Source organism: Tyto alba, unplaced genomic scaffold, assembly GCF_018691265.1.
Source record: "Tyto alba isolate M040663 unplaced genomic scaffold, T.alba_DEE_v4.0 Super-Scaffold_42, whole genome shotgun sequence".
NCBI lineage: Eukaryota > Metazoa > Chordata > Aves > Strigiformes > Tytonidae > Tyto > Tyto alba.
Window position 1 is genome coordinate 29,027,289 of NW_024881318.1, and position 21,344 is coordinate 29,048,632.

At 39.1% G+C, this 21,344-nt stretch overlaps 1 protein-coding gene across 2 annotated transcripts in view; it reads left to right on the top strand.

Annotated features, from left to right (window-relative positions):
• Positions 1-20,866, top strand: part of ARSB (arylsulfatase B) — a 74,803-nt gene extending 53,937 nt beyond the window's left edge. Inside the window, exons 7-8 of one of the 2 annotated variants that reach the window (XM_033009188.2) lie at positions 19,667-19,795; positions 20,357-20,866. In XM_033009188.2, the coding sequence (XP_032865079.2) occupies positions 19,667-19,795; positions 20,357-20,622 (395 nt within the window). In that variant the 3' untranslated portion in view covers positions 20,623-20,866. Of the gene's footprint in view, positions 1-8,217; positions 8,260-19,666; positions 19,796-20,356 lie in introns of those variants that run through there. The other variant, XM_042804921.1, reaches the window with a different exon arrangement.
• Positions 20,867-21,344: the final 478 nt, after the last annotated feature.

Consider the following 21,344-nt stretch of genomic DNA (forward strand, 5'->3'; position numbering starts at 1 on the left):
AATTTTTTTATTCTGTAGTTGTATAAGATTGTAATAATCTGGATAAATGGTTCACCCTGTTGATGTTCGCAGGGATTTTTTGCTGCCATGAGTAATTCTGAATTTTACTCTATTGTTTGTGTGGTGTGTTTTTTTGTAAAGATCTAATATGTTGTAAAAATCAAGGTAAATGCATTGAAAGAAGAATGAGAGTATTTTCATATGTTTACTTTGTTGAAATTAAGTTTAAAAGATTATGTATTTTGAAAGGTAAGAGTCTGAGTATGATATTATAGTATTAATCTTTCCTTTGGAATCAAACATTAGTATGAGAAAACTGAAATTAGAAGGGGTAATAGTGGATCTGTATGTTCACAGCTTTCAACTAAGTGAATTAAGATATGTGAGCTTCACTGGGTAAGTTTGTCTACAGCACAGACCTTTGCCTTGTAGACAGGATGGTAGGAGGTTATAGTGTCCCAGGGCTCATCTATTTCTTCAAGATCAGTATTCTGTTCATTCTTCCAAGGTTAAGGTCACGGCTATTACTCAAATGTTTTTATTTTAATAAAGTAACAGAAAGACTTGGAATTTTGTAGAAAACTCATTATTGCCATAAAGCAGCAAAAGGTCACAAAATGTCTTTCCTCCGTGAAGTAGCAAAACCCCTTATTTCTTCAGTTATTCATTGTCACACTATGGGGTGGAAGAGCCCTTGACATTTCCAGAGTTTCCTTCTTGAGGTGAAACAATTGCTCTGTACATCACAGTTCAAAAAAAAGATAAATCAGCTGAAAGTACATATATGCAAAGGTCTTGTTAGCCCACAGAGCCATCCACGTTTCAGAGTGACTGTAGCAAGCTTGTCCTTACTTCTGGCACATTTTTGTGGACTCTCAAGTTAATTAAGGCATCAGACCTACAAGCACATGTTCAACTTAAAAAAAGTACCTTATAACTGAGCATGAGCAAAGACAAAGGTTATACAGATATAGCTGAAATGGAAAAATCATCATTTTCGAAGGGCTACTACTGACTATTGAACCATCATTTAGAAACACTGTAAAATATTATATTTATTTTACTCATTATAAGCATGAAGGGAGAACTGTTGGCTTTAAAGGAAGAAGAAAAGGAAAAATGGTTTGACTATCTGTGTGAGGAGGTAAAAGTGTAGATGGAAGAAGGTACATCATGTGACTGAGCATTTTCAAAAAATATGCAACATTTTCGCTTGAGTAGGTAGAAGAGTTCTCTGTCTTCTCTAGTACAGACAATCAGTAACAACAATGGTCCATAGCACTGCAGTAGAGCTAGAAATAACCATTAAGAACTTGTTTAACTCTCATATTGGTGGTGTTTGTTATTGTGAAGAGGGAAAATGATACTTAATTAGACCGTGCTGTTCAAAGATACCTTGTAACTTTTAGCTTTTACTTCTATAAGATTTTTTGTCTTCACTGTTTCATAAGAAGTCAAAAGTCTAAGAAGCACTAAATAACCTACTGATTATAGGTTTGTTAATGTACAACAATGTCTATGCAAAACCAGTCTGTTCACAAACAAAAAACTCTTATATATGCTTTCCTTAAAACAGTCTAAATAATCTGCTTGGGCTCAGAGTGTTGTTCATCTACTAAAGTCAGACACTGAAACTTTTGTATTTAACTTTTCCCATAGTAGAATAATATTTTTTTTCTGTATTTACCTGTAGATTTTCTCTCAAAAAGACTAAATTTTCAATGGATGTTATACACCTACAAATCTAATAGAGAATGTGTTGATCAAGACTTTAAAGTGTATGTATTTTCTGAGACATGCAGCAAGCTCTAAATATGACTTTATTGTGGATGATGGTGACTGTGAGTGTTATGATAAGTATCCATAACATTTTCTTCTGACTGTTTCTCCATGTCTTCCCATTTCTCCATCTCTTCCCACAGTCCCAGTTAGGGAAGTAAGAATTAATTAAGAGAAAATGCAATTAAGTTTCTTCAAATCATACATTCCAAGAAAGAATAGGCTAGACATTTATAGCATTATCCATTATAATCAGGAAGCTTTAAAATTTTCCTGCATTTTGTGGAAGATGTCTCTAATTTCATTTCGACAGTTCATTGACTAAGATTTGATGAAGTTCAGCTGTTATCAGTAAAGACCTTAAGACAATTTCCAGAGGATAGAACCCATCCTGGTGAGATTGGTATTTTTAGCCAGAACTGATTATACCTCAGTTGACTGTCTTGTGTGCATTGGATCCCAGAGCAGAATCAGTTGCAGGAGGAACATGAGTTACACTCATGCCAAGATAACAGTACGCATTTTGCTAGAAGAAAAGGGAGAACATCTTAAAACTCATCCTGGAGTTTGGCTTGTCTTGTGCATTTCTCAATGGAAACTAAGCAACAGGATACTTCACAGAATCGAGTTTAGCAAAGGGTAATTTTTGTCATGAAGATTCCATTGTATAAAATGCTAAAAATAAAAATCCAGTACAGCACCACCTACAAAATTTCTAACGCATCTCTGAAACACAGCACAAATTTTTCAGTTTATGTGGAAGTGATAGTTTTGCCCAGGGAATTATCATCTACTTGTATCTAAGACTTTTTATGCCTCTGTAGCTATAGTGGAGAGAAATACTCCCTCTTCCCCTCCAGTTCTGTTGATAAAGGTATGGAGAACAACTGTGTGTTTCCATACTGTTGACAAACAAATGAGGCATTTAAAAAGACCTTATGTTTATAAATAGAAGATATATAAGGACTAAGTCTGTCTCCTAATTGTAAAAATATTAGCTATGCCTCTTGTTCTTTTGCTTCTTTTATTTCTCAATAAAATTCTCTTTGAAAATGTAGTCTTATCTTGCAGGTGAGTAGCTGATTCATCTGACTGGTTTAAGATTTTAGGGACTGTATAAATTATATTACTATGTTAGAGACAGTCACGATTTTCACAGTGTTTGGAAGAGACTTGGTTCAATATTCGCCAGTGGAAATGAAAAATGTAGTACTTTGAATGCTGTCAATGCTATAACCACTGTGTTCTAGTGTATATCCTAAAAATTTGAACCATGTTCAATATATTATTTCCTAATATTTAGGAGGGAAAAATTCTAATCTTAAAATAAAGCAAGTTGGTGCATAATCCAAAACCATAAAGCAAAGAAATTCAAATAGAATGGAAATCCAGTTTAATTTCTAACCCAGTCCATAGATTCATACTGCTTTTATCATGTGTGCAGCTGAACAATGTAAAGAGTACAAGCTTTCCAACTGCTAAAATAGCATTCACTAGAAAAGGTGTATGCTGAAATGTATTTATATGTTCTTATGTTCCGCATTAAATCTTCCTGCCACCTTTTCTCTGTTCTCCGCGGATCCAGGTACTTCCAAAATGGGAAATACTGAAGAAAGTCTGGGTATTTTTTTCACGTACCATTCTGGTTTTCATGGTGTAATGTAGAGTCCCTAATTTGAATGTATTTGTAGACTGCCTGCAAATCAAACTGTGGAGCAGACTTCTTGCAAATGAAAACCGTCCTGTGCCTACAGAATATTTTGGTTCTATGGATGCTAGAAAAACACATAGATCATTGAATTAAAATTTAGAAGATAACTAAAATTAAGAATCTGTTCCAAATTGTGTACCCACTAAATTTGCTTACTTTCTTATATAAATTCAAAGTTTTATGGAAAAATTATGTACATTATGAATGTATCATATGACATGAAATGGAAAATATGGAGAAAACCTCCATCTTAGAGCTTCATACAGTCTGTTGGGGAGAAATATCTCCTGAAAGATGTGAGATCACAGTTCAAAATCCTTTGTAAGAATCAGGGTAACTTAGGGCATGAATTTGGGTCACCACATACAGAAATGTATCCCCAGAGTTGAGCTGGATTTTTTGGAAGGGAGAGAACACCTTTTATTTTGTCAGGTACATCCTCATGTGAGTTTAACCCTTAGTTTTCAGTTTATTTTTATTAAAAGTGTATGGAAGTTAAACATTTAATTGATCTGAGCCTTTTCTTTATTTTCAGTTTACCGAAGATTAAATAAGTTCAACATCAAATTGGCAGCTGTTTCTGATTGCTTTAGTGGACAAACAATAATTTATGCAGCATGCAGTTGGCAGTGTGACCTGAGAATTTCCTCCTTTAGGGAGGAAACTATTGGAAAGTTGGAAAAATGCTGTTGGAAGAAAGTTCAGAAGATGTGGTTGTGGGAAGCAGTGCTGACCACAAAGAAAAGCTACAGGGTGGCTTTCTGAGTTTTACTGCAGTGAAGTTATGGTTCATTTCTCGACTTTGTGTTTCCCTTCCCGGCTGCATGATCCTATAAAGAATCAAGTGTTTGAGTGCCTGTTACCTGAAGTCTGCGTTTATTCTGGTGTTTCAGTGCTGCAGGAAAGATCAAGCTATTTATTTAAGTAAACAGTTTCTAGATCTTAATTTATACTTAGCTTCATTTGATTAAGAGAAGTTAGTAGGGTGTAAATTCCTTGTTTGTTACTACTGATGTTTAACCAGTCTGAACCAGAGGCTCCTGGAATTAATGGAACGGTTAGCATTCGTTTCAGTGTGGGTATTTTCAAGCCCTAACAGACCTCCTGCTATTCCACAGTTGAGCATTAGTAAGGGTCAGTGAGTCAACCAATCATGCAGGTTTTGCATGTATGCATGTGGTGAGATTTCTAGGAGGTTGAAGACTACTTTCATGAGGGTCATTTTTATATGGAGTTCTATAATATTTAAGAAAGTCTGTGGTTTTTTACCTACCACTTCTGCTACAGTAGCACAAAAACAGTCTATGGTGATTTGAAGGAGTCTGCAGCATCTGTTGATAGAAGAGTAATCACTTGTGATTTTTGAACTGCTTGGGTTTTCTTTCTTTTCTATTTAACAGGCATCATGTAAGTAAATGTTTAAATCCTGATAATAGAGTTGAATGATTTACATTAGAACAGAAGTGTGATGTGCAAAACTTTTGGTTTATTTTAATGGAAGCAGTAGGAAGATTATACCATTACTACTTTCTGACAATATATAGAAGATGATGAATATAATAGGATTTCTTAGATTATTAAAATAATATGTTGATTTTAAAGATGATAATGAACATACTAGAAAATACTCTCTTTCTGTTTGGGTTTCATATATAAGTGGTTTTATGTTCACCAGTCCCAGATTTCTATCTGGGGATCTCCTCTGTGGTTTTTATAGACTACTAATCAGATCACAAGAGACAGGGAGGCATATACATCACCTTATTATGAAAATAATACTGGTTATTGTTTATTGCCTTTAAGTTCTAGTGGAAGTAGCCCGAGTGGGTTTTTTTCCTGTGTTTGGTTTAACTGTTAAGCAGAATTCTACTCTGCAACATATAGAGTTGTTCACTCCTCTCTAATAAAAATGTTTTTACAAAGTAAAGAAACTTTTTTTTTAATCACTCACAGTGTTTTAGAGTATAATCTCAGTGGATTTAAAAAAAAAAAAAAAAGCCCAAAACATCTAATTTATCCTCTTGATACTTGTCATTGCAAGGTGACACTACCTCACTACCTTTTGAAAGCCTGTCTTCCTGGAGTGACAGTCTTTAGTGAATTGACAATCTGTAAGCACAAGACTGAATTATTTTAAATGCAGTATCTTTTTTTGGACATATGCGTAAGTGCCACTTAATTCTCCAAAGTGGCCTTACTGCAAGCGCTAGTTTCTGAGGTTCAGTAGTTTTTAGTGTTCTGGCTGTGTGATGCAACCTTGTTATGGCTGTGTCCCTTGCATTGAGGGCATAACTGACAGAATCCCATGATGGGTGCCTCTTGTCACACCTATAGCTCGGTAGGTATCTCTCCAGCCTCCGTTAACAGGGGTATGTCTGAAGACATGTGCTCTCCCAGTGATCTTCCCAAGAGTCTTTGTGAACAAGCAGCACTTCTTTGCAATACTGTCTTAGTGACAACTGTGGCTTTTGTAGTGCCTACTGTCAAAATGAAATCTCTTTTATTGCACAGGGCTGAGGATGGCAGGGGACCAGCAGCTCAGAGAGGTGTTCTAGCTGTTCTGATAGCAAGAAGATGAGATGCTATTAAAATAAGATTTTACAAAGCAATTGAATAACATAGAGGTTTTCCACAAAATATCTTTGGTGATTGAAAAAGAGAAAAAAAAAAAAAACAAAAAGGCAAGTAATTGAATTTGAGGATATAGCTGAGATTATATTTGTTCAGAAAATGTAGTCTGGTCCAGTTGGAATATGACTGTTACTGGCAAAAGCAGATGATGAACTTCCTGGATAAAGAATTTATGTCTCATCCAGTGTTTCAGTGTGTTTGAGTTTTTCTCACTGTGGGAATGTGCTGTGTAGTAGTGCCATTCCACATTCTATATGATGTCTAGTCAGGTCAGATAGAGACTCTGAATGTACTAACAACTCCCGAGATGATGTGGTTTCACTCAAGATACTTCATGAGGTCTGAGTAGCAAGCACTCAAGTTATTTGGCCTCTGTGTTACACTGACATGTCCCCTGTCAATTAATAAGGTTTTGATTATTTGATTGCATTTAGCTCAGTATTAAACAAGATGAGAATAACCTTCCTTTGGTCATGCAGGGGATGGAAGCAATCTGGTCCCTGGAGTCCCATAGAACATACAAATTTGATTAAGCAGAATGTATGTCTAGCAGAGGATTTTAATCAGAAGGGATTGCATGTCATCCAACTTTGCAACTGATTTCTGAACATTTTCAGTTGTACTGTGCTCTTTTTAATATGGAAAGACCAGAACTACAGTTTTCCAGTTGCATAGAACTTTTTGCCTTGTTCATGAGTCCTTGTCTAGTAATTTTTTGCACTCAGTTTTCTTTTTGATCAGTGCTTACATAATTCTGAAAAAGCATTAGCTCAATCTATCACAATACCAAGTTTTTACTCTTGGACAGTTATGAGTGACATGCAGGCCATCATTTTATATGTCAATTTAGGATTGCTATTTCATACACGTATCACTTTAGATGTATTTATGTTAAATATCATTGCCTATTTTAATACCTACTCAGCCTGTCTCTTAAGGGCCTTCTGTCATTCTTTACAGTCAGCTTTAAATAATTTATCATCATCTTCATCCACAGATCTTGTAATCTCACTGTTCAGCCCCTTTTCCAGGTCATTTGTAATATGTTCAACAGTATGGGTCCCCCGACAAATTCCTTTAGGAATCCAATGGTGACCTCTCCAGTGTGAAATCAAAACTTTCTTTGTTTTCCATTTAATTGGATACTTTTCTATCCATGTGAGGATCTTTCCTCTTGTCCCATGGTTGCTTAGTTTCTTGGCCTAGATGGCCATGTGTTACAAGAAATAAACTTTTGCCCTATGTGGATCCTGTTATGTATTAAATATTATTTAAGTGTTACATATTATTTAAATATTGGAGTGATCAAATAAGCGATAGGGGGTATCACATAGCCAGACAAAATTTTTACTGAAGTTGAAGTCTTGAGAACTTCAGAGATAATTTTTAGTTACTAAGAGAATATCTGGGGAATCCTTTTGTGCAGTATACATTGTAAACTGCAAGGAGTCAAACTATTCAGACATCCAGGTTGTGTAATAAGCACACACACCTGTGTTACAGGTGTGGTTTGAGCTCAGAGGGCAACTGAGCACCATGCAGCCACTCACTCCCCTCTTGCCCTCCAGCACTGAGAAGGAGAAAATGAAGCAAAAGGCTCAGGAGATGAGATAGGACAGGGAGGGATGACTCACTCATTATGGTCACCAGCAAAAGACAGACTTGTTAGGAGGGAGAAAAAAGAACATAAATTTAATATAGACACTAAGAACAACAACACTTAACAGGCAAAGTAGGACAGTGAAGAGCATCACCACGTCTTGAAAACACCTTCCCCCATGTATCCCTTCTTCCTGGGCTCAGCTCTGCTCCTGATATCTCTACCTCCTCCCCTGCAGCAGCACAAGGGCAGGGAATTGGGAGTGCAGTCAGTGCTGCTGCTTTTTCCACCTCAGTGTGAGGGGAGAACTTCTGGCATTGTCCCTCCTTCTTCAGCGTGGTCCCTCTCTTATAGGAGACAGTCCTCCACAAACTTTCTCCAGCATGAGTCCTTCCCATGGGCCACAGCATTCCCTGAGCTGCTCTGGTGTGGGTCACCCCCATGTGTTGCAGTCCTCCCAGTGCCGAACTACAACAGCGGGGTCTTCTTTCCTCAGAATCCCAGCCTCCTTCGGGTGCAGTCTCCTGCTTTGGTGTGGAATCCTCCACAGGCTGCAAGTGGGCATCTGCTCTACCATCAATCTCCATGGACTGCAGGAGGGTGGCCCTGCCATCTCACCGTGGGTTGCAGTGGGGCTCTGCACCAGTGCACCTTCCACCCCTTCTCCTCTTTTCTTCCGCTGACCTCGGTGTTTGCACAGATCCTCTCCTTGCAACTCCTCCGCCCAGGTTCCACTTCTTAAATATGTTATTGCAGAGGTGCAGGTAATTGGCTCGGCCAGAGATGCGGTGGTGGGTCTGACTTGAAGCCAGGGGACCTTCAAGAAGCTTCTCATAGGGGCCACTGCTGTAGCCCCCTCCACCCCATAACCCCCCCCCCCCCCCCCCCCCCAAACCCAGCACAGCAGGAAATGTTGGTGATATTCCTGCTTTGGCTGAAAGCTCTTAAATGTACCTTACACCTGCAAAACAGTAGCACCTGTTTATTATTTGTTTCAGATATGTTTCTAATTTGCACTGGAAAGAATGTGGGCCATCTAAAATCTTAATCCACCCTGAGTTTTGTGGCTTTTCTTAATGCATGCTTTACAGTCTTTTCCATCAAGCAGGTTGCAATTAAGCTCAGAGCTTTTTGTGATTATATTTTTCCTGTCATGTGGCTGAATCTGTTCCTACGCTGTATTATCATAAATAGAAGTTTAACTATAGAGGATGATATTTTTCACTTTTTCCTTGGGGAAATATACTGCAAAAGGTAGATAACTTCTAACATCCTCGTTTTGCAGTTGAAGAAACAAAGGTGGAAGCTTCATTTGCTTCTGTTGTCCATAAAGGGCACTGATTCTTAAAAAAGCATGTTTCTGTTACTGTGTAGGGTATTGGAAAATTGCAGAGGTATAGTCAATCTGACACTCACTTAGGCTGCTTAGATTAACTCTTTGGGCAGGGCTGTGTCTCCCAAATAAATAATAAATTAACATTCTTTTGTCTTTCTCTGAAATTGCTCTCCATTGCTTCCTTGCATACTAGTATTGCAGACCACAGGGTACAGAAATACAGTATGCTTCAAGCAGTATTGTTTTGGACCCTTTACATTTTGTGGTTTAAATGGCATGTTAGAGAGAACTGTGTGCTCTTTGATCTCTTACCAACCAAGAAAACTGCTTCTCAACATGGATCATTTTCATCATCTTAATCATAGACTGAAGGAAGAATATTTTATTTTTAGATGTACTGTCTATTTATATCTCCACATTTTAGTGGAGTCTCTACCAATTGCTTGAGTTGGCCTTACTGAAAGAAAGAAGGAAAGCTAGAATGAGAAGAGTAATATCTATGCTTATGTCGTGGTTTGGGCCTGGTCGGCAACCAACCCCCTCAGCTAATCACCCTCCCTTCCCCCTCCCCACCTGGGAATGGGGGAGGGGATCAGAGGGGTGAAGGGAGACTCGCAGGCTGAGATAGGAACAGTTTAATAATGGCAATAAAACAAGAACAGTAATGATGATAGGGGGAAACCAAAAAGCAATATATAACCAGGCAATGTACAGAGTAATTGCTGACCACCCGCTGACCAATCCCCAGCCCGGTCAGTGAGCACGACGTGCCATGATATGGAATATTTCACTGGCCAGTTTGGGTCTGGTGCTGTGGCCGTGCTCCCTCCCTGCTCCCTGTGCCCTGGCGCACGGGCAGGACGTGGGGAGTCGGAGAGTCCTTGAAGTCTCGGCAGCAGCTGAAAACATCCGTGTGCTACCAGCATTCTTCCCATACCAAACCCAAAGCTAAATCCAAAACACAGCACTCATCTAGTCCCTGAAAAGGAATATTAACTCTATTTCAGCCCAAACCAAGACAGCTTATTAGATCTGTGCAAATATCATACATATATTGATATAGAATATGTATTCCCCAATGTATTCCCTTTTTTATATCTCTGCTGAAAATTTATCTTCTTGTTATGATTAAAAATCAGATAGCGAGGGTTAAATGAATATATTCATAAGAAATTGTTTCCACAAATGTATCTTTTAGACTGATCTAGAGAAGGAGTCTTTAAACAGAAAAAGTTCAGGTTTTACCTTTTTTTTTTTTTTTTTGAATCTTGCAGATTTACATAATATAGGTATTGTCTATCTTAAATATTTTTTACAAATTGTGATTATGTGGTACTTGAAATATTTGCTTTGCAAAGTAGAAAGCAAAAGATTGAAACAAATAATAGGAGATATTTACAAAGATGCTGACAGATCTGAAGTTTCCAGTCTACCTACCAAGTACTGTGTTGCAGTGGCTTTTTGTTGTTGTCTTGGCTATTTTTTGATTTTGCTTTCTTTAGGAAAAGGTATTTGATTTGGGTTTGGTTTTTTTTTTTTTTTTAGTATTTGTTCCTGATTAGATATTAAATATTTCAGAGAATATCAGTGAAACCTGTCAGGAACATCAAAAGACTTAGAAAAATAAACAAGTTGGATTTATAGGCTCCGTACAGGAAGAGGAGTAGAAAGCTTCTGATAAGACATCTAAAATTGTAAAATGTGGTAAAACTGGATCAACCTTTCTTTTTTTTTTATGACTGTGTAACTTTGCAGGCATCAAAGGGTCACAAAGTTATTTTGGTGTACAGCAGTAGTAGAAGAATTTAAAAGGTTTTGAGTTACACAGAAAATAAATGGATTTTCAGACATTTTTGTCTTTTGCATGGTGGTCAGATAAATTACTAATTTTTTATTTCAGATAAATTTCTGATAAGTAACTAGGATTGTATGAACTGAAGAATAGATGATTGATTCTCAAGCATACATTTATCACCAGGGAAGAAATGTGAAGAATTTTCCACTCCCAGAAATCATCCAGTTGGATAGGTGAGCTAATGAGTGAAGCAGAAGGCTATTGCAAGTGTATGCAAAAATACATAGGAAGACAGGTTTTTTTCTCTGGAAGAGCTACCCACCCAACCTAAATGATGTATTAAATCAGCTGTACACAGGGGATACTGAGTGAGGCCAGAAGAGCTTTTCTGAAAGTCTAGGAGGAAAAAACCAGGGCTACGCACATTGCATTATTTTTTGTGATCTTCCCTATGCTTAGAAAGTTAAGTGAAAGAACAGATTGCTGGGCAAAGTAAGAAGTTTGGGTTTATCTTTTCTGTTTTACTTTGAATCTTCAGTCATTAATTACTTCTTGGGCCACACTGCTGGATTGAATGTACCAAACAACTTCTTCAGTATGGTAAAACCTGTCATCCTGTAACATTTCTGCAAATTGCAGGGGCTTTTTTTAAATTTAAAATTGTATGACTAAAGCAGGAAATAATGTAGGTATCAGATTCTGATCTCAATCACAGTTGTATGAGTCTGGTGTGAATCCAGTATTTCAATTACTTTACTCTTGAATTACCTTCTGGTATAAATGAAAAACAAGCCTTAAGCAAATAACTGACTTATCTGCACAACTACAGACTGATCTGTGTGTTGGAAGCCATTGCTAATACAAATTAATATCCTAATTTCTTTATGCTATCCTTTCTTTTAAGAACACCACTGAAAGTAAACTGGAGGGTATGCTAGAAATGACTCGTGTTCGTGTATTTGTAAAACTACAGTTAAACCTGTATCTGAATCATACATATTTATAGAGGAGGGTGACCAAGATGGTGAAAGGCCTTAAGGGCAAGCAGCGGAGGTCACTGGACTTGTTCAGCTTGAAGAAGAGAAGGCTGAGGGGTGACCTCAACACAGTCTACAACTTCCCCAGGGTGGGCTGGGGAAGGTGAGGTGTGGATCTCCTCTCTCTGGTGACCAGCGGTAGGACACGAGGAAATGGAACAAAGCCGTGTCAGGTCAGGTTCAGGTTGGACATTAGGAAAAGGTTCTCCACTGGTCACTGGGACAGGCACCCCAGGGAAGTGCTCACACCTAAGCCTGTAAGAGTTCAAGAAGTATCTGGATGATGCTCTTAGTCATATGGTTTAGTTTTAGGTAGTCCTGTGAGGAGCAGGGAGTTGGACTCAATGATTCTTATGGGTCCCTTCCAACTTGAGATATTCTATGATTCTATACTTAACTTTTGTGAAAATTTTGTCCCTTTCAGTTCAGTACTTACAGAGATTACTATAATAAAAGGGGATGAATAAATCTGCTTCAACATAGTGCTTTCTTTTGTAAACAAAATATTTGGCTTTTCCTGAACTGAAAGTAATTTGGTAATATATCCGGTGTATGATCTGGCCAAAAATCTGTCTAGCTCATTATTCTGTTTCCAAGAGTAGTAGTTGTGTAGGAAGGAGTGTATGAGGGCAAGCACATAAATATACTTCTTTTGCATGCCCGCCGCAACCTGCAGCTAATGGAGCTCCTAATATTTACATTGTGATTTTGGATATAAGAATCCTTGATGGATTTTCTTCCACTTTATCACTCAACCTGCATAAACTTCTAGCATCCACTGCATCCCATGAAAAGAAATTCCACACCTGACTTTGGTTTGTCATAAGAAAGTATATACTATCACTAATTTTGAATATGCAACTTCATAATTTTTTTGATGCCCCTATTAGGAAAGACCAGTTGTTCCTTATTCAGCTTATCTTGGCCACACAATTTCATAGATCTCTATCCTGTCCCTCATAAGCTGTCAGTCTTTGAGGATCAAGAGCCCTATTTATTTAGTCATTCTTCATACAGAAGCTGTTCCATAGCTTTATTCTTCCTTGTCACATCTCTTAGTATCTTGTATGGTTTTCTGTGTCCATTTTGTAACATGGAGACCAAAATTGCACAGAATCCCACATGAGGCATAAAAAGGACCTGGGTGGTGGCATAGAGTCCCATTCTTTGCCACTTCTAATACTGGTTTTGCTTTTCTTGACTGCCGCTGGACATTACCTGTTCATTACAACTTTGGAAACTTTCATAAATAGCAATAGCTTTTTCCCCTTTGTTGTGCTTACGTTTGTGCATTAGCAAGGCTTAATGCATTGAAAGAATGTTCACTTTCTAGAAGTCCCACGTATTCTCTGGTCATCATTCAGAAATTTATTTATATATTTGTGCAGTAGTAAAATTTTCAACATCCTGCCTGAAGAGTATGCTATGGAATATTGAAATTATCAAAACGGCAATTATTTTTGCAAATGCAGCTAACATTTTTGACTGATGCTTTCTGAGTATCTTGCATAGATTTTTCAGAGTTGATGATATTGGCCGTCTGAAAAATCAGGTCTCCTGATAGAAATTGATAAGAAATGAAAAGATAGAAAGATAGAAAATGATGATAGAAATGAAAAGATAGAAATTAGCTACTGAAAATTATTTAGGTTTTTACATCCTAATTTGGAATATATATCTGTTCATAAGGACAATGTATGTTAATGCAAATAAAAGAGTTAAGCTGAAGTTTTCATAAGGGGCAAAGAGCCAGGCTTCTGAAGTATTTAGACAATAAACTGTTTTTGTGGGTAGTGGGACCTGGCTACCTCAATTCCTTTTAAAATCTGATCCTGAAACTGTTTTTCAGGCTGTTAAAACTAAGGATGGTCTTGAAATATGATATAAACTCCAAAGTCACTTACCAAGGGCAACTTTTTCTGAAGGACTTGTTTTTTCTATAGAGATATAAAAGCTTGTAAGCTTATTTGAATACATTTGGTGACCTACAACTCCTAAGAAAATACTAAAATATTTATATCGATTCACTGTAGCATTAAATATTTGAAAATAAATACCTGAATGAAATTTCACTGCTTTTTTAACTAATAAAAGTTGTATCAAGAGACTACTTAAAAAGAAACATAACAGCTGTCGAGGCTCTGAAGACGGGCTTCGGGACACAGTGGCTTCTGTTTGAAAATTCATGGCAAAGACCGTTGGATTTTTCTTCTAAGGTATAAACAAAGCTTTATTATTTCATTAGTCACTGATACACTGGTGATCAAATGTCAGAAAAATAAAATGCCTAGCCTCTTTGCACAAACAAAAGCAACACAATTTTTATATGTAAATCTATAAGAAGAATATGCAGGCATGTGAAGGCAGACTTGATTACACAGATCAATAAAAGGCATTTTTCCTCTGACTGCTGAATTAGTCCATGGGGCTGACGTTACTGCCTGGTCAACCATAATGGAAAAAAAGAATAAATACAATACCTCTACCCCAACAGTCTAGAGCAGATGCAGAGAAAAACTGCTTACATGCTATGGCAATGAACATTTTATCTTGCAAAGGCAACAAAAAGAATGTGACTTCTTTAGTCTGCCAAATTGGAAAAGGGATCCCTGTAAAATTCATATGGCAAGGAAGAAGACTGCCCAGGCATTTTGCATTTCACCTGCACTAGCAGAAGCTGAAGAATGAAGAGAGAGATAGCGCCTTAACAGCTGGGCTGTAAATGTGGGGGGAGGAACATCCAAGCTTAATGTAGAAGTCATATGATGAGAGGAAGAGAACTCCTCTCAAGCAATGTTTTTATTTATCTTTGTTCTGTATCTGGTGCTTATATAATGTCATAAACTAGCAGTCCTATACATATCCTGTGTAGAGAGCATTCAAACAAGCATCAATCTTTCTTCCACAGCTGGTATGTCTGATAAAAGTTGACCTGTGATATCTGGGAAGCAATGCACTTGTCTGAATAATAGACAGTACATTTCTTTGGCACAAGACAAGTGCTTGCAATGGGTGAGTTAGCGTGACTGACAGAGTTGTGTTTATAATAGCCAACATGAGGGAATTTATCTTTTTTCTCTTCAAGAAATTTTGCTGAAAGATAATATTCCAACAAAAAACTTCAACTGCAAGCTCTGGTAAAATAATTTCTGAGTCTTGGAGTATGGTTTTGTTACCTGGACCAAATAGGGGGTTTAAAAATTATTTTATCTTTTTGAATCTTATTTTAAGTCTCATGCCTGGCATTCTGGGGACATTTTGCAAAGTATATCTAAAAATACTGTTTATTTAAGTACTGTTCATTTGAAGTATTTTAAATAATTTATCTTGTGTAATACTATGGCTTCACATACCATAGCTCAGCAATCAGAAGCATATTCTCCATGCTAAACCTTAAAATCAGAAATGCAGACTCACATAAGTTTTCCTTTAGACCAAGCCTTAATGTTGTAATTTTGAGACGTATTGTTTAAAAAACATGGTTGTGGGTTTTGATCTGCTGAATGTCTTTCATTGTGCTCTTTAAGAAAGTAGATGGCAAAGATGAGTATTCCCAGTAGCAAACAGTATGACAGAATAATACATAACATAATGATGTTGAAAAGTAAGCAATATTAATCTTTAAACTGTTTTGTGTATGCTACAGACATCACATGGCTGTGTGGGAATTTATCTTCCAGAAGAGATTCTTCTGGGAGTATTTATGAAGTTTTCCTTGTTTTAATATGGATTTGGGTTTTTTACCATCAGCTTCAGTGATTCATGATCTAATATGAGCTGAGTTCTCCCCAATCTGTGTATGCATACTCTAAACAAGTAGTCCCCTTTTATAGCCTTCTTTATCTGGAAACATGATACAAGTCTGTTGTAAACAGGGAACCTCTGTATAAACAAAATGTGCTTATTAAAGAAAAACTGATTCAAAGTGTGAAGCCCAGTAATAATATAATAACTTAGCAGGACCTCCATGAAAAACAGAGAAACAGTATCCCAGCATTTCCTTTCTAAACTTTCTGTTGCTCTTTTCTATCAGATGTATATTTGCTGCACTGTAATGTACAGAATTAATTATTTTTAAAACCCTCTAGTTCTGCTTCAAATATTGGATCTCTCCACCTCCTGATGTCTTGTTTCTAGTCTGTTTATAGAGTTGCCTTCTGGTAGTCTTTTGGTAAACATGTATCAGCTGATACAGTTAATGTAAAACTCTTACATTTTATGTCTTAAACTCCTATCTTGTTTATGAAAGCTGATATGCAAGATGGTTTGGGTGCTCTTGGAGTGTCTGTCTGACTCCCTTCTGGTTTCAATAAAGAACTGGTCTCCTGATCATCCCTGGTGTATGAATGTTATTTTTTTTCTTAGCTCTCTCCTATGAGGAACTCCAGGTTTCCTTTTGAGAGGGAGTTTGCACATAGTTGACACTTTAGAGTTTTCTGAAGTATCTGGATATGGGGCCACATCATATGCAACTACCAAAGACAGCATGAAGATATGCTTCATGCTGTGTCATGCCAAAGAAGTACCTTGCTGCCCAGATATGGATGTGTGTGAGTGTAGCCAGCTCAGTTCAGAGGGACAGCTCTCTGCGTGTGAATACAAGTCAGGACCTGGGACTTGGTCCCTGGGGTGATCTAAGAGAAATAATGGTAGCAGTATTGATTCAGGAGAACTTTCAGTTCTATATTCCTAACTGGAAAAAGATATAGGCACTTGTATGAGCAAATGTAACAATTCCAATCATGAGTATTCTTAATATAGGTATATGAGATACATCCATGTTAAAAATGTGCTCTACACTGCAGCCGGGGAGAATGGCCCTACCTGGAGTCTTTGGCAGAGGGCACCAGGGGAGACCCGGGGTCGACCCCTGAGATTCTGGAGTCGAGGATATAGAGGATCCGAAGCCCGTTATACTCCAACTGAAAAAGAGATACTGGCAGCATATGAAGGGGTTCGAGCTGCTTCAGAAGTAATTGGTACAGAAGCACAGCTCCTCTTGGCACCCCGACTGCCAGTACTGGGCTGGATGTTCAAAGGGAAGGTCCCCTCAACACATCATGGAACTGATGCTACGTGGAGTAAGTGGGCCGCACTCATCACACAGCGGGCTCGAATAGGAAACGCCAACCGCCCAGGAATACTGGAAGTAATTACAAATTGGCCAGAGAACAAAGACTTTGGAATGTCACCAGAGGAAGAGGTGACCCGAGCTGAAGAGGCACCACCATATAATGAGCTACCGGATAATGAGAAGCGATATGCCTTATTTACCGATGGGTCCTGTCGCATTGTAGGGAAACATCGGAAGTGGAAGGCTGCTGTGTGGAGCCCCACACGTTGGGTCGCAGAAGCTGTTGAAGGAGAAGGCGAATCCAGTCAATTTGCAGAGGTGAAAGCCATCCAGCTGGCCTTAAGTATCACCGAGTGAGAAAAATGGCCAGTCCTTTATCTCTACACTGACTCATGGATGGTGGCAAATGCCCTGTGGGGGTGGTTGCGGCAGCAGAAACAGAGTGGCTGGCAGCGTAGAGGCAAACCCATCTGGGCTGCTGATTTGTGGCAAGATATTGCTGTTCGGATAGAGAACTTGGTTGTGAAAGTACGCCACGTAGATGCTCATATACCCAAAAATCGAGCAACGGAAGAACATAAAAACAACCACCAGGTGGACCAGGCTGCAAAGATTAAGGTGGCCCAAGTAGATCTGGACTGGCAGCATAAGGGCAAAAAATTTATGGCTCGTTGGGCCCATGACTCCTCGGGCCATCAAGGAAGAGACACAACATATAGATGGGCTCGTGACCAAGGGGTGGACCTAACTATGGACATTATATCACAGATTATCCATGAATGTGAGACATGTGCTGCAATCAGGCAGGCCAAGCAGTTAAAAACTCTTTGGTATGGAGGGAGATGGTTAAAGTATAGATATGGGGAGGCCTGGCAGATTGATTACATTACACTCCCACAAACTCAGCATGGTAAGCGTTATGTGCTCACAATGGTAGAAGCAACTACCGGATGGCTGGAAACATATGCTGTGCCCCATGCCACTGCTCGGAACACTATTCTGGGCCTTGAAAAACAAGTCCTGTGGTGGCATGGCACTGCAGATAGAATTGAGTCATATAATGGGACTCATTTTCGAAACAATCTTATAAACACCTGGGCAAAAGAACATGGCATTGAGTGGATATATCATATCCCCTATCATGCCCCAGCCTCCGGGAAAATTGAGCGGTATAATGGGCTACTGAAGACCATGCTGAGAGCAATGGGAGGCAGAACTTTTAAGCATTGGGACACACATTTAGCAAAGGCCACCTGGTTAGTCAATACTAGAGGATCTGCCAACCAGGCTGGCCCTGCCCAGTCAAACATTCTACATATTGTAGATGGAGACAGAGTCCCGGTAATGCACCCTAAAAACATGCTGGGGAAGACCGTCCCGGTTATCCCTCCTTCAGGTAAAGGTAAGCCCATACGTGGGATTACCTTTGCCCAAGGACCCGGGTGCACTTGGTGGGTAATGCAGAAGGACGGGGAAGTCCGATGTGTACCTCAAGGGGACTTAATGTTAGGTGAAAATAGCCAATAAGCTGTATTAGATTAGTCACACACCACCCTACCAATGCTTTGTTATGGCAAACATGAACTTGGATGAAAATAGGACTGGTTCCAGCAACTGATGCCCAGCGACTGCCGCAGACTGTGAATACAGACACCATCAGATGCATCAGCCACCAGCTCCGACTGCAACAGAGACTGCATGCCATCCTCCTGCCAGGTCCAAGGACACCTCTGCCCTACTGACTGAGCATCGCTCCTCCTGCCTGAAGGGACTGTTAGGGCAGATGGAACCTGAAGCTATGGACCAAGTCAACTCATGATACATCCTGCAATGATGGACCATGGACTGAGGGAATGACATCTGTGTGCGTATGTCTATGACCAAGGAAGAGGATTGTAATTAATTAGAATGTATTAGAAATATGGAATGTGAGAGTAACGTAAATGATATGGAATAAGGGGTGGATACTGTCCTGGTTGGGGCTGGACTGGAGTTCCCGTTGGTCTGGCAGCGGGAGGAGCTGCAGCACCCTGAGACCCCAGGGGCTCCCCAGGTCCCAGTGCCCTCACCTGTGTGCGGGGGCGGGGGGAGCACAGCTGGAGGGATGGGCCCCGATTGGCCGATAGTCCATGTCATGTGACACTGTGCTCACTATATAAAGGCAGGAGAGGGCCAGGAGAGGCTGCCACTTCTGGGAGTGTGGCTGTGGGGCCTTGGTGTTGGGGATTGCTGGCTGGGAGCAGGCAGGTGGTGAGCAGCTGTACTGTACATTACCCGCTGATACTGCTGTCACCGTATTATTCTGTCACTGTTACTAAACTGTTTTTATCTCAACCTGCGAGTCTCCCTTTGCCCCTCCGATTCCCTCCCCATTCCCAAGTGGGGGGAGGGTGGGTGAGTGCGTGGCGTTTAGCTGACAAGCAGGCTCAAACCACAACAACACATAATATCTGTATACAAAATGAGTCCAGTTATTGAGACTCAGGTGTGACGTTTTCCACTGCTAACTTTCTGGGGTAAAGTTCAAGTTCTGACTTAAATATATCTGGTGAATCATAGCATAGATCTTTGCGCATATAAATAACAAATACTTTATCCAAAGCAGAAGGAGAAATGGATGGTACTGCTTTGTTTACCAACCGAATTCTAAAAATGACTTCATGCATGTGCAATGTACCTAACTTGGTTTACTGTTTCATTAAGGTCTTGGCATTGACAACAGGACATCTTTATCACAGAGCAATTCTTCTCCATGGGATGATACACTGTTCAATATATCCATGCATGCAGCAATCCGACATGGAAAATGGAAGTTACTAACTGGATATCCAGGTAATGAAGTAATTCCTTTTTCTACAGTATGTCATATCTCCCACTCACCCCAAGCGCAGTTTAATTCTGTTTAATGTATTTTAGTTTCTTTTAGTTATGCTGCTAACTTCTCAGGTTTTTGATCACATGCAAAAACCTAGAAAGGGCACTTCTGAAATCCAAACAACATATTCTTTCATTTTGCAAATATTTTGTATACAAATGAATTTTGCAGTGGTGGAAAAACTATAATAGAATCATAGAATATCTCAAGTTGGAAGGGACCAATAAAGAAAATTGAATCCAAGAAGAAAGTCCATGAAATTAATTTATATGAATTTAAGTGACATGGAAGTTTGAATCCAAATGGTGCAGCTTTTTTGTATAAATAGAAGTCCTCTATAGGTATCCTGGAGTAGGGAGGCTCTGATGCTGGGCTAGAGTTAAGGAATACAGCAACAGTCACTGGCCAGTGGCTTATCAAGAGACCTAGTGAATTTGGAAATAACAGTAAAATTCTACGTCTCCACACTGCTGCTCTGTATCTGAGAATTAACCCTTGGTTTGTTCCTGTTTCTGCAGGCTGCAGTCATTGGTTCCCTCCACCATCTTTGTTCAATGAGTCAAAGATTCAATCATCTGATCCACCAACAAAGAGACTTTGGCTATTTGATATTGTTCATGATCCCGAAGAGAAAAATGATCTGTCTGAAAAGTATCCTCATGTGGTCAAAAAACTGCTCTCACGGCTTCATTATTATTATAAACGTTCAGTGCCTGTGTTCTACCCTGATGAGGATCCCAACTGTGATCCAGCAGCAACTGGTGTTTGGGGTCCTTGGGCATAGTGCACAGCACTGCATCCTGCAAAAGAGCCCTGTAGCAGAGTCTGGCTTATGGACTCAGGGTCCTAGTCACATAGTTCTTACCTTGTTTATTAAACTATTGCTAATTATGAGCTCATTTCTTGAGTAATTTAGTATTTCTTACTCTTAAAATACGTTGGGAATCTTATTTCAGTCTCTTCCCACTGCCTCCTTCCCAATAAATATATGTGAAATGTTGATAAAATTATAAATGTTGTTGTTCAAATATTCTTTGTCCAGAATATGTTTTTAATGCAGAAGATAAAATGTTGCCTCCCTCCTTGAAAGAAATTACATGAAAGCAGCAATGAACCATGGCAGCAGGGACATCCAGAATGACTTTTTGCTTCATGTTTGTCCAGAAGACAAATTCTATTGAAAACTGTTACATAAATGTAAAGAATAGGAAAAAAAATCACAAGAGTTGACATAGTAATTTTTTGCCTTTAACATGCACCTCCATCCAGGAAAGGGAAGAGATGGAAATCTCCCATAGTAAAAAACCCCAAAACCTATTAGAATAGGGCAAAATCCCTAATCCTTGTTCACTGTTAATGTATGAAATTGGATTATAGAGTGGTGGTCAACTGGAGTGCAGGGCTGTCAGGCAGAGGGATTCTGACTGACTGAAGAAATGCGGGCATAAAGACTTCATGAAGGTCAACAAAGGCAGAGTCCTGCGCTTGGGGTGGAATAGCCCCACA